The sequence below is a fragment of the Balaenoptera borealis genome (assembly GCF_965194805.1).
Source record: "Balaenoptera borealis genome assembly, chromosome: 11".
NCBI classification, from domain to species: domain Eukaryota; kingdom Metazoa; phylum Chordata; class Mammalia; order Artiodactyla; family Balaenopteridae; genus Balaenoptera; species Balaenoptera borealis.
The window spans coordinates 101,909,959-101,931,124 of record NC_138868.1 but is presented as its reverse complement, the minus strand read 5'-3'; the positions used below and the strand labels follow the sequence as shown (position 1 = coordinate 101,931,124).

At 45.3% G+C, this 21,166-nt stretch overlaps 1 protein-coding gene across 4 annotated transcripts in view; it reads right to left on the bottom strand.

Moving 5' to 3' along the window:
- The window catches only part of UBASH3B (ubiquitin associated and SH3 domain containing B), a 149,561-nt gene that overhangs the window by 101,444 nt on the left and 26,951 nt on the right, over positions 1 to 21,166 (bottom strand). Inside the window, exon 1 of one of the 4 annotated variants that reach the window (XM_082339814.1) lies at positions 348 to 577. The exons of 2 other annotated variants lie outside the window; for them this stretch is intronic. In XM_082339814.1, coding sequence (XP_082195940.1) covers positions 348 to 402 — 55 coding nt within the window. In that variant the 5' untranslated portion in view covers positions 403 to 577. Of the gene's footprint in view, positions 1 to 347; positions 578 to 21,166 lie in introns of those variants that run through there. One more of the 4 variants, XM_082339816.1, reaches the window with a different exon arrangement.

Below are 21,166 nucleotides of genomic sequence, written 5' to 3'. Positions count from 1 at the left end.
GTGGATTCTGGAAGAGAACCAGGAGGTAGAAAGCAGTGGCTGGTGTGAATTGCAACCAAAAGTTCTCATGACTACAGAGGCATGGGTGGGGCGAGGGGATGTCCTCCGCAATGCTCACAACTTTTCATCTGATGGGACAGAGGAGAATTCCAACCCCAAGAGATGAAGTCTGCCAGAGGTGCTGGGAAGAGGCCTGCGATTAGGCTGATGAGACCCAGCTCTGCCACGTCCTCCATGAGATCATAACAGACATTCCACCGCTCTGGCTTCCTCATCCATGGAATGTGGGAGTGGGACCGGGCTGGCTCTGGAATCAGACAAACCTAGGTTCAGGCTCTACCACTTACTTGTTATGCAACTTTGGGCAAGTTTCTTTGTATCTCCAAGCTCCAGTGCTCTCATCCGTCAGGTGGGGATGAGAGACCTCATCTCAAGAAGCTGTTGGAGAATTAAGGGAGGAGGTATGTAAATATCTGCCCTCTCGCGCAGTGACAGGTCCATGAGGCTCCCAGCACAGCAGCTGCCTTCTCAGTTAATACTGGTCTCTTTTCTTAATTCTAGCTCTAAATTGCTGTGAACGTATGAATCCATGGTGCAATGCAATGAGTCGATCCTCAGTGATCTTACATGGCCACACTACCCTCCCTAAACCTCAACTATCAAGCACTGAGGTGCTGTTCACTGAAGCAGCAGATGGACAAATCAAAGTGGACAAGAAGGTGGAAATAAACGAGAGGCAGGATGGTGAAGGCAAAAGGACCCAGAACTGGGGAGCGGTGGATCTGGGGTGGATTTCTGACTCCCTCAGTCACTAGCCATAAAACACACGACTTTGGTCCAAATTTTCTTAATATTTCTAAGCTTCAGTTTTCTCATCTGTAACATGGGGATAATCATATATGTAAAAGTGCCGTGTGGATTAGAAAGTGCAATTGGAATGTTAGTGGTCAGTTGCCTGCCATGATTCCTGGCAATTGATTTGAAAATCTGTCCAAATATACAAGTTTGAAAATGTAGTTTAAATGTTTTGAGAGCTAAACAATGACCTTAGCAGTCAAACAAAACTTCCAACTTTCCCCAAATCCTCATTTTCAAATTCGAATGACTATCACGTGGATTGTTGAGGTATCGCCACCCCCCCCCACCCCCCACCCCTGCCGCAAACAGCTGGGCTGATTTTCCTTTGCAATCAACTAATCCCTCCAGCGACCCACTGGCGTCCCCAACTACTGGTGGCCTGATATTAACTTGAAAAACAATGTGATAAACCACCCTCTTATTTTAACAGCTAGCTAGGGCAGGGCAGGAGGAATCCCCACCCACACTTGCTCTGAACAGACATGGTGTTGCAACCGATGTGAAAACAAGATAAGGAGAAACAGCTGTCAACAGACTCAGGCCGCCCCCAGGGCTGGGCTGCTTTCTGTGTGTTCGGCACAGACGGGAAGCCGGAGGCCACGCAGTCACCTACAGTGCTGCTCTGACGAGGCTGCTGTGCTGAACACGGTCTAAGGAACGCTGGGCAGCAGCTCAGAGACACATGCACCTCGCTCACTTGAGCCTTTAGCTGTCTTTTAAAGTATACATTTAGTGACATAATGCCTTGTAGGAATCACCATTAAGGTTCAAATCCTACCTGCTCAAAACTATTATATTCAGGATGGATAAACAAGGTCCTACTGTATAGCACAGGGAACAATATTCAATATCCTGTGATAAACCATAATGGAAAAGAATATGAAAAAGAATGTATATATATATTTATATATATATGTTACTTTGTTGTACAGTAGAAATTAACACAACATTGTAAATCAACTATACTTCATTAAAATAAATTTTTTAAAAAAATCCTGTCTGCTTAGAACTGAGGAATTAAAAATCATGTGGTCATCAGAGCAGGGGCCCTAAGCTCAATGTGTCTGTTCAGTAACTTCCCAACAGCTCTAGAATAAGGGTAGCTCTAAATGATGTAGTTGAAAACTTCATTTTAAACCCCCTTTGTTATGGTTGGGTTGCAGGAACGGATGAAGTGATGCAAAGGTGCTGCAAGGCAGTTCTTTTCTCTGTCTTACCTGAATATCATCAGACCTCCAGAAAGAGAGGCACCGTGTAAATGAGGGTCCAAACAACATATCCAAGGTGCTAAGAGGATCATAATACATAAAACATGACATGCATAAATGCTTATGAGTAGTGAAAAGAGAACATTTTTTTTTAAAGGAGTAAGAAAGAAACCACAAAGTCTCTTAGAACTACTGAACCAGTGATGGTATTAGGTGCTTATCAGCACCCACTGTCTCTGGGTGTCGTGTCTCTGTGAATAGTGGAGGGACTACCATGGGATCCCAGGAGACAGTCCTGGGAGGGGTGGCGTTATCATCATAACACAAAGTCTGGACAACTCAACATGTTTGCAGGGGGAGACCCAGGTGCATACACTCTCCAGCCCGCTGGCCCGAGTACGGGAACTCCTGTCCATCCACAGGCTCCTGTCATTTAATGCCAGAGTTTCCAGCGCCTTCCAAGCATCTATGCAACTGAGTGATGACAGGTGTGGATGGAATAGAAGGAATAAATGCAAGTTTTAGATTTTAAAGCAGATTAGTTGTGAATGGCATGCCCCAAATTAAGCACAAGCGAAGTGCCAAACTTTATGCTAGGAGCTGGGACCTCAAAACCAATATGGCACACTTGGGCATTCTATGGTGGTCCAGTGGTTAGGACTCCAGGCTTTCACTCCCGAGGGCATGGGTCTGATCCCTGGTCGGGGAACTAAGATCCTGAAAGCCGCACGTCTGTGACCAGAAAAAAAAACAAAAAACGATATGGCACGTTTAACTTTGGCACCCAGGAAACTCCCAGCCCAAACACATCTCTTAGCTGGTCTCCCTTCCCAGTACTTACAATGCCTTCCCATCAGCAACGGCAGTGCTTCCTAGGCTTCAACCCTTTCTAGATCAACTCGTTAGTTTTGCTATATCTGCATCTGTACTCTACTGGATTTAAGGATTGTTCTTTAAAGTAACTCATTTACTTTAACTCAAACACATTTTAGAGAAAATTTGATATGACATCTATAAATGGAAAACTAGTCCTACTTGCCATAAATGGAAAATATCTAATAATTAAAAAAAAAAAATACAAGGGACTTCCCTGGTGGCACAGTGGTTAAGAACCGCCTGCCAATGCAGGGGACACGGGTTCGAGCCCTGGTCCGGGAAGATCCCACATGCCACGGAGCAACTAAGCCCATGCGCCACACTTACTAAGCCTGCACTCTACAGCCCGAGAGCCACAACTAGTGAGCCCATGCGCCACAACTAAGGAAGCCCGCATGCCTGGAACCCGAGCTCTGCAACAAGAGAAGCCACCACAATAAGAAGCCCGCACACGGCAACAAAGAGTAGCCCCCGCTCGCCACAACTAGAGAAAGCTTGCACGCAGCAACAAAGACAGAACACAGCCAAAATAAATTAATTAATTAATTTTAAAAAATAAAAGATACAAAAATACAAAACAATCTTACTAAGTTCTAGTTACATACTCTTCCCTATAAGTGTTCTGAGCCTAAGGCCTATAGCTCTCTGCTAAAAAGAGAGATTAATAAGTACTAGAGAGGTATTAAAAATCGACTAACTCTGAGCTGAGACCCTCCCCTGTAATCAGAATCGGAAAAGGATTCATTGATCACCACGTGACTCTGCCTCTTTGGGTCACATCTGCATATCACCCAAATCAGACACCGTGGTCCACTAAACACCATCTGTGCTCCCTAGCCCACTTCATGATTGGTCCTCTACCCAGAGCCTAGAACATTCCACAGGAATACGGGGGGAGCTCAACACACATATGTTGAATGAGCTCATGTGTGCATATCTTAGCCTCATCCTTCTTTATTCCAGCCATGCCTATAGGCTGGCTTATTCCAGCCATGCCTATAGGCTGGCTTCTCCTCAAAGGACCCATGCCTACTCACAAGCCTCCATGCCCTTTGCCACCTGTATCCTTTATGGGATAATCTTCCTCCTCCCTCTACTTTCCTCCAACTTGTCTACTCTCAGATCTTCAAGTCTTAGGTTGTGTCATCTTCCCTTCATGGTTTTCCCTCACCACTTCAGGCTGAGACTAGCCATCCTTTTCAGTATGCCTGCTACATGGGTACCCTGATCATCGTGATTATCACATGATAATCACTAATCTGCTTGTCTTTCTCTGCCCACCAGTCTCTAAACACCTTGAGGGTTGAAGGTGTGCCTTCTATCTCTGGTGTTGAATGAAAGCATCTCTGGCTATTTCCCCATATGCTCTTGTTGTACCAGACAGACGCTGCCTTTCCCTCCCCTGAGTCTTTGTATAGACTGTGTCTCTGCCTGGAATATGCCTTTGACAATCTGCAAACTCCCTTCCACGTTCCTGCTCTGAGAAGCCTTTCAGGGCCCATGCCGCAAGCCAGCTTTGACAATCCTTCCTCCCTGTTTCCACAATACCCCCAGCGTACCACTTTACTGTAGGGTTTATCCCACCTCAGTGCAATTCTTTGTTTCTACTATGCCACCACCATTCCGTAGACTGTGAGCTTCTCGTTTTTGCACCCCCAAGGTCTAGAGAGTGTCTGGTGCATATCATTAAATATTTTCTGAAGAAAGGAATTAATGACTAGCAAGAAAATAGTTTTCTATTCACCTCTCCTCTTATCAATTCCAAAGGACCTAGAGTCACCGTCAGTAAAAGCAAGAAAATATTAAATTGATTGCTAACATATATAGAATGCTTACTATCTGCCATGTACTTTATAAGCATTTTCTCTTTTAATTATCCCACAACCTTGTGATGTAGGGACTTGTATTGATGCCAGTTTGCAGGCGAGGAAATATGGGCTTAGGGAGATTAAGTCACTTGTCCAAGAAACCTTGGCAGAGCCAAGAAATGGACCCAGGCCTGATGAACTCCGATGTTCTTAACTATCACTCTAGCCTGATGTGACCTTCCTCTGTCTGACCAACTGCCCTCCTTCGTGATCAGAAGCCCAATCTGGAGCAGATGGACATGGGCCTGCTGTGGGTAGCTTTGACTGTGGCCTTTGAGAGCACGATTAAGCCAGCAGGCAGCCCCTGCCCAAAGCACAAGGCCCCCATAGAACGGCCACCTGGCCTCTTGCTTGAGCTGTGGGATTGGCCAAAATCACCAGTTCCTCACTTACCCAGTGGAAGGCAAATCAAGGCAGCCCTTCATTGATTCCAGAAGTGTCTCTTTCATTTGTAAAATAATCCACAGTTTGACATTTAGGGATTTTCTTGCCAGTGGTGGGTGGCTACTACGATAACAGATGATGAACTGGTGTCTCTGAAAGCTCAACAAAAACACTTTTTAAATAAAGATTTTAAATTCTAAATTGACTGAGGAGCGAGGTGAGAATCCAGCTACACCCCAGGGAGGGAAAGCATCTTGGTGCAGTTTTTCTAACTTCATCCTCTGCACCAAAGACGGCGCCACGGCTGCTCTTTCTTCACTCAAAGTTCTGTGTTGAAAGCATCTGAGGTATAACAAAGGCCAGTTTCCTCGAGTTTGCGCCCAAGGAAGTGAGAGAAATGCTGCTTGGCTGCAGTAGTTTTGGTCCAGAAAACAGCAACTTTCTCCTCCAGAAACCAGCTTCAAATATTTGTATTAAAGTTAGGAGGGGAGAGAAGAAATAAGAGCCACCTTATAAAAGTTCCTTCCTGCTTCTTGATGATGTTAACAGAATTCTCTGCAGGAAAGGTTCAGCACAGGCCTAGGGCAGAATACACAGCCATGTGGTTTCATTTTTCCAGTGATGAACCCCTCAGGAGAAACACTCCGTTTTGGAAAGAAAGGACAACAAGTTAACTGTGGCCTCGAATCCTGGGTTTCTTTTCATTTGTTGGAAATAATCTTGGTCCAGGGAGAAAAATCCTGGAAGGGGGAGGGATCCGGAAGCCCTGGGATTTGGTTCTGGCTTTGCCACTTATTTGTTTTATGACCTTGAAAGAATCATTTAAATGCTCTAGGCCTCAGCTTTTCACAGAAGTCAGGGGATCAGCCGCAACTGTGACTAAGTTTCCTTTCAGCTCTGAAATTCTATGATATTTGCTAATGTATTATACAGAGCAAGATGATACATCTGACACATCTTAGGGCGTCACGTCCTATGGCAGATCCTCTTCCCGTAGCAGCGATGATTACATGGTACCTACCCTCGGCCACTATGTCTTACAAATTAAGGCACAAAAATGCGAAATAGCGGACAAGGATGAGTTTCAGAGGGAGGAACAAATTTACTTGGCTCTCATTGGCTCTTGTGAGCATGTATTTAAATTTGAGTGGCTTTTGGGTCACTCAATATGTCTGCACATTAGAAGCCCGGGTCCTGGCCAGGGATGCTCAGGACAGAGGCAGTCTGGGGACAGCAGGACCCCAATGTGTGGGTCGGTGGCTGCCTTACCTGATCAGCTTATGCGCTGGCTGAGCTGACACGCCACAGTGGCTTCTTGTATAACCTTCTTTCCACCGACCTTCAGAGAGGCTAACACAGTTAAACCACACAGGCCTCAAAAACCCTGAGAAAGTAATTCTAGTTTTTGGCAGTTAACTTAAGAAAATAATCAGACGTGAAGTAAGCTAATAACAAGGTACTGTTTATGGAGAGCTCGTTGTATGCAGGGCACTGTGCTAAGTCCTTTATATATATTATTCTATATAATCCTCACGGCAGGGCTTTGAAATGGGTACTATTATGCCCATTTTACAAAACATAAGACCAAGGCTTTTAATCTCACTCTGCTATTCAGGACACAGACATTTTTGTGTAAGAATGTTCATTGCAACAAAATGACCCAGATTTCCAAAAACAGGGAATCGATTAACTGGTATATTCATCTAATGGCATTCTAGAAATGCATGAGATACTACGTGAGAATAATTAATGACATAAAAAAATGTTTGCAGCAGATGACTAAGTAATAATCCCAACTTTGTTTAATTTACATATAGCTATACTATGGTATTTGTTCCTATTTGTTTCTTCTATATTTTCCAAAATTTACACAGTAAGCATATATCACTTTTTAAACTGTGGGGCTATTTAAAGGCCCATCACAAATAATCAAAAGCCCATCCCCATCCACGTTGGTGTCTGGATTCTAGAGAAGCACCCTAACGGATTCAGTTTCTATACAGCAGACATCTCCCCAGTCAGAAGCAAGCGGTCCCCTCAGCTGCTCCCCTTATTCCTCAGGCACGCGGTGCATGAACGTGGGATTGAGTAGAATTTAAGGCAGATGAACAGTTCCTTCCTTAAGGTTGTGGCTCCTGTGATGCCATTTGGCCCAGATCACTATGCCCTAAAGAAGTCAGGCAGTGAACCCAAAATGAAACGACCAACTAAAACAAAACAGAATGCATGAACACTCTCCACTCAATCAATATTGTTGTTGTTATCATTATTTCTAGCAGTAGTAGTTATTTAAATGAGGCATTTGTGTCAGGAGAGGGAGAAGAGCTAATACAGAGTTGGCTTCATGACTTGGAAAATTCTCTCAGCTTGGAGAACTGGGAGTGCCCGGAAGATGGCCGTGGAGAAGTGGCAAGACCCTGAGGGGTGGGAGAAAGAACATGGGCTCTGGCTTCAGGGAGACTCGGGTTAGAATCCTGATCCCAGGGAATTCCCTGGTGGTCCAGTGGTTAGGACTCTGTGCTTCCACTGCAGGGGGCTCAGGTTTGATCCCTGGTCAGGGAATTAAGAGCCCACAAGCCACGCAGCATGGCCAAAAAAAAAAAAAAAAAAAAAAAAAAAAGAATCCTGATCCCATTACTAACTGACACTGGGCAAATCCTTAACTTTCTCATCTGTAATATGGGTGCGAAGGGGCTCTTGAAAGCATAGTAGGAAACATGCAGTTGGTGTTTAATATCTTTCTCCCAGCCCCTCCTCACCCATCCTCTCTCCAACACAACACACCTGTTCTCCATCATCCTCAAGTTCCAAAATCTACCCCCTGCAGAAGTGGAGCAAAAACCGCCCTTGGAAACCCAGTGCTGTGAGGGACCATCTCAAATGGAAGGTTTGAATCAAAGTGCCAAGCCATTTAATCAGTCATCATGGCCACCTGAAATTCAGGCAGGATCCCAAACAGATGGTAAACTGCCATGCTACGCACACCTGGAGATGCCATGACCTTATCGTAGTTATTAGATGCTCCTCAGGCGTCAAAGGTGATGGTATCAAAACCACCTACCATTTGTGTGGCTTGGGATAAACTTGCAATTGCACCTCACCTCAATGGAGGTATAAAAAATAGGAAAGAGCTTCATTTTACTTAAGGAAAAATAGCTCACTCATAGAGCTTGGTTGATTTGCATGAGATTGGTCAGCACACGGAAGAGGAGGTGGGGGAAGAAGGGTCTTAAGGGAAAGGAGGAAGCCAATGCCTGGACCAGTTATTCCAATGAGGCATTTGTGGCAGGAAAGGGAGAGGACACAGAATATTCTAGTCTCTACTCTACTCTCAACATCCACTAACCCCAGCTCTATTCGTGGGCCCAGATGGCCTTTCCTCCAATGCCACGCACTCCTTCCCCATACATCAGGGCCAAGCCTTGCTCACCCTGCGTACATCCAGCCCCCAAATGTTTTGTCATTGTTTTCTGAACCTTTAAGACCATCTCAGCACCATTTCAACCTCTGTTACACATCTCCCACTGCAGTCACGGCGCCCCTGGGTCCCCGTGAGGGAACCAGCGCTCCTGGATCCAAGCCCTGAGTCAGGCAGGGCACTGTGCATCCTCACAGAGGGGACACGTGTCTTGCTGCTTCTACCCTAGGTCATGTGTTCGCCGGTTTTCTTACTGACTCTTCCTTCACGGGCATTTATCGTCTCTAATTTGACTTGACTCAGCTCGTTAGAGAGAAAGTCTGCTTCTCCGGGATCCCCTTAGGGTTTGTCTGGCTGGCTTTCCACTGGGCACATAAACAGCCCCCAATATTGCGTGTCTCCTAAGGACCCCAGCCACATCAGGTTGAAGCTGGGGTGCGACTTCCCCAGAGGGCTTGCCAAATGGCCTGGGATGAACCCTGCTCCTTCTTGGTTTTGTTTTCCATGAGCAGAGACAAGAGAGGGGCCTGGTGGCCTGCAGCGTGTTGCACCAGGGGGCACTGGTTTAAGGCCCGGGGAGGCCCGGGGTCAGTGCCTCCTTGCTCCGCCCCGGGACCTTGTACAACTCACTCAGCTCTCGGAGCCCCAGGTTCCTCATCGAGAAACTGTGGTAACAGTATGTGTTCTGCCTTCACCTTAACAGGGTTGCAGTGAAGCTCAAGGAAGACAATACAAACAGAAATGTTTTGCAAACTGTAGTGCGCTGTAAGGATGAGAGGTTCCCTCGATATCACGAGGATGCATCTGGTCATAAGACATTACATGTTAATAAGCCCGTTCCTGCATATACTCTGGACCACTCACAGGAGGAAACGTTCAGAGGGAAACACTACCCCAAATAAGAAGATTAGGGAGTGGACAAAGATGAATACACTAAGTAATTCTAGAATATTTCTGGAGCACATGCCCTGGCAAACTCTTCTAGACAGTAGTATCAGGGTGATGAAGGAGACAGTCGAGGTCCTTGCTCTCAGTCCCAGTCAGCAGAGAATAAGCAAGCAAGCAAACACACAAAAAACAAGGTCAGTTGTCTTCCCACTGTGGGCACAAATGGGCTTTCACCTTCCCCATTTTCCTGTTCCAAGGCTGCAGGAAGGTTGGCTGCAAACTCACTGTTAATCCAAGGAGAATGCCCAGAATTGGTGAAAGAAAAAAGTTACCTTCCTCAACAGGATAAGATACACAATTTCAGACACATGAAGATATGTTGGTTCTTTATATTTTTGGTAAAGTGACAGCACAATGGAATGCTGATGAGACAAAGATGCTAAAAAATGAGCGATCTGGACAAGCGACTTTCCAGTTATAGGAGGGTTTCTAGCATCAGCTGGGAATCCTTGTAGAAATCTTAAAAAAGGAAAATCAGCCTGTATCACTTTGAGCTCCTCTTCATTTTTCCAAATGCAGAACATTGAACCAAATAATTTTCAGTTTTAAAATTGTTCATACCTCATCGTTCATAATATACCACTTCCTCCAAGAAGCCTCCCATCACTCAGCAAAATTAATATCTCCTTCTCTGCAGCTCTATCATCTGTCAGTAACTCCACACAGCACTTTCACCATATACCATCACCCTGACTTATCGGTTTGTCCCTCACTAGAGGAAAAGCATCCCCAGCCGGGGCTGCACTTTATTTGATTGTGAATCCCTGACACCTCGTTATCATGGAGGACACATGGCAGGTACCTGATACATGCTTACTCACGAGGTCACTTCTCACTGGCCCATTGTGTATCTACAGCCAATGTACGTGAACGTGAACACAGTCGCTAGGACACGCTCTGCAAGTTGGTTTAACAAGACAAATGTCCCATCTTCACTTGGTCTTCAGTGATTCTCCCACAAGGACTTGTGCTTTATCTGGTGTCTCATCAAGAGTTCCTGGTCAGGTGAGGTTTTGACCCAAATAAAATCTACATTAAAGGGACTTCCCTGGTGGCGCAGTGGTTAAGAATCTGCCTGCCAATGCAGGGGACATGGGTTCAAGCCCCGGTCAGGGAAGATCCCACATGCTGTGGAGCAATGAAGCCCGTGCACCACAACTACTGAAGCTAGCGCGCCTAGAGACCCTGCTCCGCAACAAGAGAAGCCACCGCAATGAGAAGCCCGTGCACCGCAACAAAGAGTAGCCCCTGCTTGCCGCAACTAGAGAAAGCCCATGTGCAGCAACAAAGACCCAATGCAGCCAAAAATAAATAAATAAATAAATAAATTTTAAAAAAAATCTACATTAAAAATGGATAGTCTCCTCTTGATCTAACTATCAATTTATAAGAACTATCAGAAAAAGATGTCCCATGACATCCTGGGGCTACCTACAGCATAATCCAGACTACAGGAAACTACAGACACACAACCTAGTTCCATTGACCAAAAAACTACAAATAAAAAAAAATAAGAGAAGGGCGGGAAGGAAGGGTGGCCACACTAAGAGGCATATCTGTCAATTCATGTAGGAACCTTATCTGAATCCTGGTTCACACAAAAAAATATTTTTAAAAAACATTATAAGGAAATAGAGGATATGTGATCACTGACTGGATATTTGATATTACATAATTATTTGTTTTTTAGGTGTGATCATGATCCTGCAGTTATATTTTAAGGAGAGCTGTAATCTCTTAGTGGCACATATGGAAATATTTACAGATGAAATGATACATCTAGGATTTAATTCAAAACAATCTGGAGGAGGGTGGAGAAACGTGTGGTATAGATGAAAAAAAAATCAGGCAGGAATGGCTAGATACATTGTTTCATTAATACCACTCCTGCTACCTTTAGGTAAGTTTGAAAATTTCTATTAAATTTTTTAAAAATCAGTACTTTATTAAATTTTCGATCTGGTGAATTCTATAGAGCAGGATTCTCCATGACAGTGCTGTGCTGTCTTTCCTGCTTCCTTTGTGAGTGACTGTTTCTGTTTGACTAAGGAAACAAGAAAAAGGACCACAGCTAGGGATATGTATTTATGGAGAATGTGGAATTTATTGGTAGAATTTATAGGTCCAGTGGGTACTGGCCCCTCTTGGGGGGGCAGGGCAGGCTGCAGACAGCCCAGGACTGGGTTACTCCTCTTGCCCTGCAGAGAGAGCAGATCCCCGGGTCCTGATTCACGTCTTCCTCAGAGAAGCTACTGGTTAGACAGAAATGTGTATCTCAGGCTCTGGGAACCCAAAGAAAGGAAAAGAAGTATTTCTCCACTTCTCCTATGAAAAGATAAAAGCCCAGGAAAGGCAGACCGGAAAGAATTTGGGATTTGGAGTCAGAAGTTTTGGATTCCCTCCTTGCCACCCAACCAGGACCAGTGAACTTCTCAGTGCCTCAATGTCCTCATCTCTAAAATGGGAATATGACTACCCTCCATGTCAAAGAACTGTGCTGAGGATTAGAGGAGATCTCGCCTGGGAAGATGAGAGGCGGTGTGGTGCGGTGGGTCAGAGACTTGGGTCTGAACGGTGGCTCCATCATACCAGCCACACGGTCAAGTTCTAAATAAATGAGAACTATTATAATTAATTATTTAAGAAAAAGCAATTTGTTCAAGGCCTCAAAGTGAGTCAGCAGGACACTACTCAGCAGGAGAATTCGCACTCAGCCGTCCTCCCCACTCACCCTCTGAGCTTCCCTTGTGGCTGTATCTGGGCAGCTGATTCACCACCTGTCGCTTTTTGGACAGAGCAGGGAGGATGGAGAGGAGGAGCTGGGGAATCATGTTCTGACAGCTGGGCCACCCCAGCGGGGGCAGCGATGAATCAGCCTTGCTGCTGCCACGTTCAGCACACGAGGCTTCCCGAGCCGAGGCCAGGCATCCAGGATGCTCTGACCAAGCCTTGCTGTGTGATGGCCACAGATGGCCATCCTTTGTGCCTTCTCCCCTGCAGCACCCAGTAACGTCACAGGCTTCTCCCAGCCTCCGGGTAGAGACACATTTTTCCCAGCCCTGCCGGGATGAAGGTAACAAGAGGGGCGTGTATGCGTGTGCACGTGCGTATACGCATGTATAAGAGGATGCGTGTGAACCTACGCCTGCTACCTCAGCGGGGCAGTGTGCTGTCTCAGTGCCATAGTGGAAGAACAGGGAACAGGACACCCAAACAATGATGGCCGGACCCCACTTGCCCAGGCCCTGCTTTATTTAGAGATGAGCTCAGCTATGATCTCAGAGGACCTCCCTGCGGTGTGATTTCCAAGCGGAGTATTCAGTTTGGCTGATCGAAGACCTATATTCTGAATCTCATCATCGTCTTTCTGTGTCCAAAGACAAAGCGCTAGAGGTACAAGGAGGCAAAAATGCCATTTCCTTTGTGAGTGACTGTTTCTGTTTGACTAAGGAAACAAGAAAAGGGACCACAGCTAGGGATATGTATTTATGGAGAATGTGGAATTTATTGGTAGATTTTTTTTTTTTTCTCCTCATTTACAGTGTCTTGGATTTTGCTCTAAGAATCCCTCAGGCTTCCTCCAGTTTAGGATAAGAAAACAACTGGAGCACTGGATTCGTTCTATTATGCTTTTAAACAACTATTATAATGAATGACATTAATTACTAGGAACAGGCAAGATTTAAATAAAAACAAATAAGGGGCCTTCCCCGGTGGTCCAGTGGTAAAGAATCCGTCTTCCAATGCAGGGGACGCAGGTTCAATCCCTGGTGGGAGAACTAAGATCCCACATACCTTGCCCGCACGCCACAACTACTGAGCTTGCACGCCTCAACAAGAGAGCCCACGTGCCACTAACTACAGAGTCCACGCACCCTGGAGCCCGTGCGCCACAACTAGAGAGAGAGAACCTGCATGCTGCAACTAGAGAAAAGCCCGAGCGGAGCACCGCAATGAAGAGCCCACACACCGCAACGAAAAAGACCTCACATGCCTCAACGAAGATCTTGCGTGCCGCAACTAAGACCCGATGCAGCCAAAAAAAAAAAGGAAGAAAGAAAATTTAAAAAATAAAAAATATTAAAAAATTGACCTTATAAATCAATTCATACATACATAAATAAATAAAAATACGTACACATGAAATGATGTCTAGGCAAACTTCATTTGCTATCAAGCAGCACCTAATCTAACTTTAATTTTGCTAAATAAAAAAAGAGCTTTGATATCTTATTTCAGGTGTTGAAAAGTCTAGGGTTTTGCTCTGCATAATACGTTTTCCCAGCACAAGCCGCTCAAGAGTATTTGGCTTTGTGGAAGTAGTTTTGACATTAAAAAGCCCTTAACTAATTGTAACTTATCAGAAAGAAAAAGTCATTTGCCTTTTAAGCATTCCTTATTCTGCTGCAGTTGTGGAGAAAAAACAGGGCTCTAGTTCTTTCAGATTGCTTATACATGGAACAGGGGATGAGTGTTTTCGTGGAAATAAGCAAGCCTGTGTTTGAGTCCTAACCAGTCCTAACCAGCTGTGTTTCTTTGAGCAGGTCATTTTCTCTCTCTGGGCCTCCATTTCTTCATCTGAAAAATAAAGGTTTGGCTTGGATGTCATTCCCAGCTTATTGGATTTTCACAATAAAGCATAAAGATCAGGAGGTATTACTTGAAGGCAGAGGATCAGAATCCTATAGATCAAGGGTCAGCAAACTACAGCCCATGGTCAAATCCAGCCTGCTTGCCTGCTTTTATACAACCTGCCAGCTAAGAATGGTATTTACATTTTTAAATGGATGAAAAAAATCAAAAGAAGAATATTTTGTGACAGGTGAAAATGACATGAAATTCAAATTTCAGTGCCCATAAATAAACTTTTATCAGAACACAGCCACCTCATTTGCTTACATATTGTCTGTCTGCTTTTGCACTACAAAGGCAAGGCTAAATGGTTGTCACAGAGGCGGTGTGGCCGGCAAAACCTAAAATATTTACTCTCCGGCTCTTTACAAAGTTTGCTGACCCTTGCTATAGATCAGTATGGCTCCAACTTTAAGGTACATCCCGATCACCTAGGGATTTTATTAACAGTAGATTCTGATTTAGGGGGTTTGGGGTGGAGCTCAGATTCTGCATTTCTAACTAGCTCCTGGGTGGTGCTAAAGCCACTGGTCTGGGGACCACATTTTGTACGACGAGGCTGGGCTCTATTAGACAAATCCGGTGATGCCGTGTACTTGCTCAACATCCTTTGGTGCCGTTCCAGAGCCTTCATATTAACTCAGACCCTTACTACAGTGTGATTCTTGCCCATCTGTCCAGCTTCAATGGCCACAGCGCATCTCACGCACATGCCCGGAAACTCACACCACGTGTGCACACCCGTGCCCTCCGCTCCCTGATGCCCACCTTTCTCATCCTCACACCTATGCACACACTGATCTCTTTACCTCTAACATCCTCTCCTCTCCCCATCCCTCCACTCTCAATATGTCCGATTGTCCTTCTTGCCCTTTGGCTCGAGTGGCACCTCCTTGAAAGGCACCTTCCCAGATTCGCTGAGGCTAAGTGGTCCTTTGGTGCGGTCCCTATTTATACATCACACTCCTCTTCACAGCCTGAATCACAAGGCCTATGTCACTGACGTCCTTAAAGCAGAAGTCGTCTTGTTTATTCCTAGATGCCCACTGACCAAGCACAGTTCTCAGTATAGGGCAGGGGTATCATGCACATTATTTGAAATCGGACAAATGAATTGCCCAGGATCACCCAGGAAATCGAGTGAAAAGCTGGGACTGGAGCCCACACCTTCAGAATCCTGGTGTGTGTCTTCTTTTCCCTGACCTGCACCTTAGAAACGAATGCAGGAATTAGTTCCATGGCATTTCAAACAGAGGGAAATTCAGCCTGTCCTCTGAGACACTTGGAGGGTTTGGGAATAGCAGCCCCTTCTCACGGCTGCCACTTTGTGGAGAACAGAGAACTTCTGAGCCCAGGGAGCAGCTCCTGAAGACACAGCTTTTGGCCTCTGTATGGCAGGTCCCGGCAGCAGTGCTGGCAGACTCAGCACCCACAACAGTGAGTCAGTCATCCTGGGACTGCCCCATGCAAAGCACTGATAAGCGGTGAGTGAGAAGGCCTGGGAAAGAGATACAGCTGTCACCACCTTCTCTCTCTCGGGCTGCGGGCATTTCCCTTTCTCATTTCTTATGGCTTCTATTTCCTTATTGGCCACCTGGACCCAGAGGAAGATAGGTCAGACAGTCAGATGTAGGCTGAGTGCAGCCACAAGGGAAAGAGGGGTAGCAAGCATGATCCCCTGTCGGCCCAGGTTGGGGCAGGATGGAGGGGATAGTGTGTAGAGGGAGCCATAAACTACCCTGAAATGTGCCCCTACCTGCTCTATACGGCATCTTCCCCACCCCTCCTCCTAAAATCCCTATCATTAAATTCACAGAGGTATTCTCTCCAGAAGGTCACTGACAGTTGCAATGGACTGGATTGAATCACGTCCCCACCCCGACCCTACAAATTCATATGTTGAATCCCTAGCCTCCAGGGTGATGGTATTTGGAGATGGGGCCTTTGGGAGGGAATTAGGGTCAGATAAGGTCAGGAGGTGGAGCACAGATCCGATAGGATTAGTGTCCTTATAAGAAGAGATAACCAGAAAGCTCACTCTCTCTCTCTCCCCACAAGCACCCACCCAGCAAAGGCCACGTGAAGACATAGGGAGAAGGTGGCCCTCTGCAAGCCAGGAAGAAGGACCTCACCAGAACCCTAAACCTGTTAGACCTCGATCTTGGAATTCTAGCCTCCAAACTGTAAGAAAATAACTGTGTGTAGTTTAAGGTCCCCAGTCTGTGGTACTTTCTTTTCTTTTAAAATAATTAATTTTTATTGGAGTATGACTGATTTGCAATGTTGTGTTAGTTTCTGTACAGCAAAGTGAATCAGTTATACATATACATATATCCACTCTTTTTAGATTCTTTTCCCATATAGGTCATTACAAGAGTATTGAGTAGAGTTCCCTGTGCTACACAGTAGGTTCTTATTAGTTATCTATTTTATACATAGTAGTGTGTATATGTCCATCCCAGTCTCTCAATTTATCCCTCCCCCTGTGGTACTTTCTTTTTTTTTTTAATAACTGAAGTCTTTTTTTTTTTTTTTTGGCTGCATCAGGTCTTCGTTGCTGTGCGCGGGCTTTCTCTAGTTGTGGTGAGCGGGGGCTACTCTTTGTTGCAGTGCGTGGGCTTCTCACTGCGGTGGCTTCTCTTGTTGTGGAGCACGGGCTCTAGGCGCGCAGGCTTCATTAGTTGTGGCACGTGGGCTCAGTACTTGTGACTCGCGGGCTCTAGAGTGTAGGCTCAGTAGTTGTGGCACACGTGCTTAGTTGCTCTGCGGCGTGTGGGGTCTTCCAGGACCAGGACTCGAATCCCTGACTCCTGCATTGGCAGGTGGATTCTTAACCACTGCGCCACCAGGGAAGTCCCTGTGGTACTTTCTTAAGGCAGCCTGAGCAGACTAAGACAGCAGCCTTCTTTCACGGGTAAATTGATCAATTTCAGTTTCCTCCAAGGACCATTTATTAAGCTCAGGAAGGCAGGGACAAGTCCAGTTTTGTTTGCCATTGTTTCCCTAGCACCCAGCACAGGGCACATGAATAATGAATGTTAATAAAGAAATGAACAAATGAACTGAGTGCCTGCTATGTACTAGGCACCGTGCAAAGTGCTGGGGAAACAGAAAAACCAGGCCACTATCACCCCAAGGAGACATGGTCTAGTCTGGGAGGCTGAGATAAACTAACCATGATGACGTGATAGGAAAAGTGCTCCAACAGAGGTATGGGTTGGGGCACATCTAATGTGCTGGGGCAGCATACACACGCACGCACACACGCACACACGCACGTGTACACACACACGCACACACACATATCCTGCTTTGAGATGGGAGTAGAGAGGTAGGTGGAGAAATGAGAAACAGGTAATACAATCTGAGAAAGTTTTTCAAGGGAGAGTATATTTGTAAAAAATGTATACGATTGCACCTAAGAGAAAAATGTACCCAGCAAGAAGATATCTGTTGATTTGTCGATTCATTAACGAATCTGAGCAAGACCCAGCAGTGTTGAAAATGCAGGAACTTGAGTGGTCAAAGGGCGGCGGGGAGAGAAGAGGCTAGAAAGACAGGCAGCAACAACGAGGCCATTATCACCTCCTGACTGACAGTGATACCCGGAAACACACTAATGGGAAAGAAACAGAAGTCATTTCAATAGCGGAGGAATGCTGGACTGTTGGTATCTCGAAACTTCAAAATGAAATCTTCAAAGGGCTGTTAGGTGAGGTAGAAAGGCATAAGGCTCTGAAGCCAGACTAATTCCGGGATGTTGCTGCAGTCACTTACAAGTTGGATAAATTTTTTAATTGATCTGTCTCACTTTTCTCTTTGTAAAATGGAAATACTACCTACAAATCCCCTCAGGATTAAGAATAGAGTAAAACAACACATAGTAGGTTCACAACAAATGTAAGATCTCACCAGCTGTCTGTCTCTATCTAATTAAGAAGCTCCAAACACCCTGCAGTACAAGATGATCCTTTGAAAGCTTGGAGGAAGCATGGCTGCAGCACGATGTACCTCTTTGTTTGGTGATTATCTGCTGCTTCCGTATCTCCCCCCTTCCTAAACTCAGGGACTCAGAAGGTCAGGAATGCATCCTGTGTCTCTGGGGCTCATGGATCTACACGGTGCTTGGCTTATCAGACGGCCTTGAAGCGTCAGAGAACTAAATTGCACAGATGGGCAAAGCGGACGCAGACCATCTTAACCAAAGTCACAAGACAGATGGACAGTGGAGTTAATTCTAGAACTCTGACCTCACAGTCCATTGATTTCTTGAGACCACATGGTGTCAGACCAAACAGAACAAAGGCTCTGATCTCATCCAGTGGCGTATGCATTCCTTTCCAAATCCCCACCACATGGGAACTGCCACCCGGCACGGAGCGTCCCATGTCACCATCCTCCCTCTCGGCAGCGGCACCCACACGTTCGCATGGAGAAGCAGACACAACACTCGAAACAGCTCTTAAAACACTTTCCTGCTATGTGGTCTATAAACACAGGAAACGGCAGCTGGCTGGATTGCCGGTAACATTTATTTGCCAGTCAGGGTGGTAGAGCTCTGTGTGTGAGTTTAAAGCTGTGATCCAGGAATGAAAATAAACCAGTAAAGCAGAAACTGAGGTGACCTGACTGTAGCTCTAATGAAAAGGGCCTTGGAGTAGGAAAAACTAGGGCTGGCAACCCAGCTCTGCCACTTAAATGCGTGTTAAATAACCTTCTGAGCTCCCATTTGCTCCTTTGTCAATGGGTCTGTTAATAATACTGCGTAGGTTTTCAGTGAAGAGGGACTTCGTGTTTGTAAGGAGCTGAGGCTAGTGGCTGGCACATAAAATAGGATTAAAAATGGTATCTACCATCATGCTCCTCGGTATTTATCCAAAGCAGTTGAAAACTTATGCCCACACAGAAACCTGCACACAGATGTTTACAGCAGCTTTAGTCATAATTGCCCAACTCTGGAAGCAACCAAGATGTCCTTAGTGAGATGAATGGATAAATAAACTGTGGTACCTCCAGACAATGGAATATTATTCAGTGCTTAAGAGAATTGAGCTATCAAGCCATGAAGACGTGGAGGAACATTAAATACATATTACTCAGTAAAAGAAGCCATCTGAAAAGGCTATGATTCATAGCCTTATCATACAATCATACTGTATGATTCCAACCAGATGACATTTGGGAAAAGGCAAAACTATGGAGACAGTAAAAATGAGTGGTTACCAGGGGTTGCAGGGGAGGGAGGGATGGATAGACAGCAGGTGGAGAACAGAGGATTTTTGGGGCAGTGAAAATACTCCGTAGGATACTACAGTGATGGATACCTGTCATTACACATTTCTCCAAACCCATAAAATGTTCAACACCAAGAGTGAACCCTAAGGAGAACTATAGGCTTTGGGCAATTATGATGCGTCAGTGTAGGTTCATCAGCTTTAACAAATGTCCCACTCCGGTGAGTGACGTTGATCACGGCGGAGGCTATGCATTGTGGGGGGCAGGGGATATATGGGAACATCCCGCTCAATTTTACTATGAACCTAAAACTGCTCTAAACAAATAAAGTCTTTTAAGAAAATGGTATTTACCTCTAATACCTTTGAGGACCTAACAGAAATTCACTTGACAATATCCAGATCTTTGGAAGAACTAAGGACCCCCAAGTAGAGCTATCCCCTCGCTCCTGTGTGATTCCAAAGCACCATTTACATCTCTCTATTTCTGGGCATGTGGCAGAGTGCAACACACTTATTTGATCACTTCTTTGTCTTCCTTATCAGACTGGGAGCACCAAGATAGCGGAGGCCATTCCTTATTCATATTTGTTTGTTTCTTTTGACCCTGGTATGGTGCAGCCCCAATAAATGTGTGCTGAAAAAAACCACAAACAACCCTATTAACAGAAAATCAGTGGAAAGAGGAGAGGCATCCCGAACCCGTGACATACAGCTCTAAAACGATGCTTCAGTATAGTGGCAGGAGTCCAGCAGTAAGCTGAGAAAGGCTGAAGGAACATGACAGTACTTCCTCCTTTATCATAATCTTCGTCTTTTTCTTTTAAAGAAGCAAACTCCCTCTGCAGCAAAAGCAATTCCAGAGCAAAGGGGACCAAACAAGAAAATAGCCTTGGATTCTTTAGCAAAAAGTGTTGCAATATACATTCTCTCCATCATCAGAAATTGCAGTGACAACAGGAAGAGCATCAGCCTTCTGGAATTTTCTCTTGCAAAGAGTGAAAGGCTGACCTAAGGCTACTCCTCTTAACTGCTGAAAACTCCAGCCTCCTAAGCCTATTAATCAACTCAAAGCCACACTCATTCCCTTTCTCTCCAGCTTAACAGCTCTTTCTCTTCCTTCTTACAGTGGCTGTTCTGCCCCAGCGTGGTTACACTGGACATGTCTGCCATGTCCTTCACTGCATCTTGCTTGCTGCTGCTTCTCTGAGCCTCTGCCCATTCCTCCGTCCCAAAATGCCCAACGTGAGTCAGTATCACACACACAGAGCCTCGCCAACGGCTGGTGCGCATCAGTGGGTACTACTTGCCCAGCAGGTGCCTGTCAAGGCTCACCGCTTCTGAGGCCCAGGCTCCACTCCCTCAGTTCATCACTGCACATCCCTTCGGTCCCTGTGTGTGGACAATCCATGCCCAAGCGACCCTAGTAGGACCACTCCAACAGACAATGCCTAGGAATCGGATGCTCAGGGACTCCCAGAGATTTGGCACCAAGACAATTTATTTATTTATTTATTTATTTTATTTATTTATTTCTCTTTTTAATTATTTTTTCTTTTCTTTTTTTTTTTTTTCACACACACACACTGTATTTTATTTTTACAAGAGATAAATCGACTGACACCAAGCATTGTACATGGATGACCACAACAAAAGCAACAATGATTGCAATTACCAAACATGAAACACACTCATACTATGCACCAAGACAATTTAAAGACAGCAGGCTTGGAGGGAAGG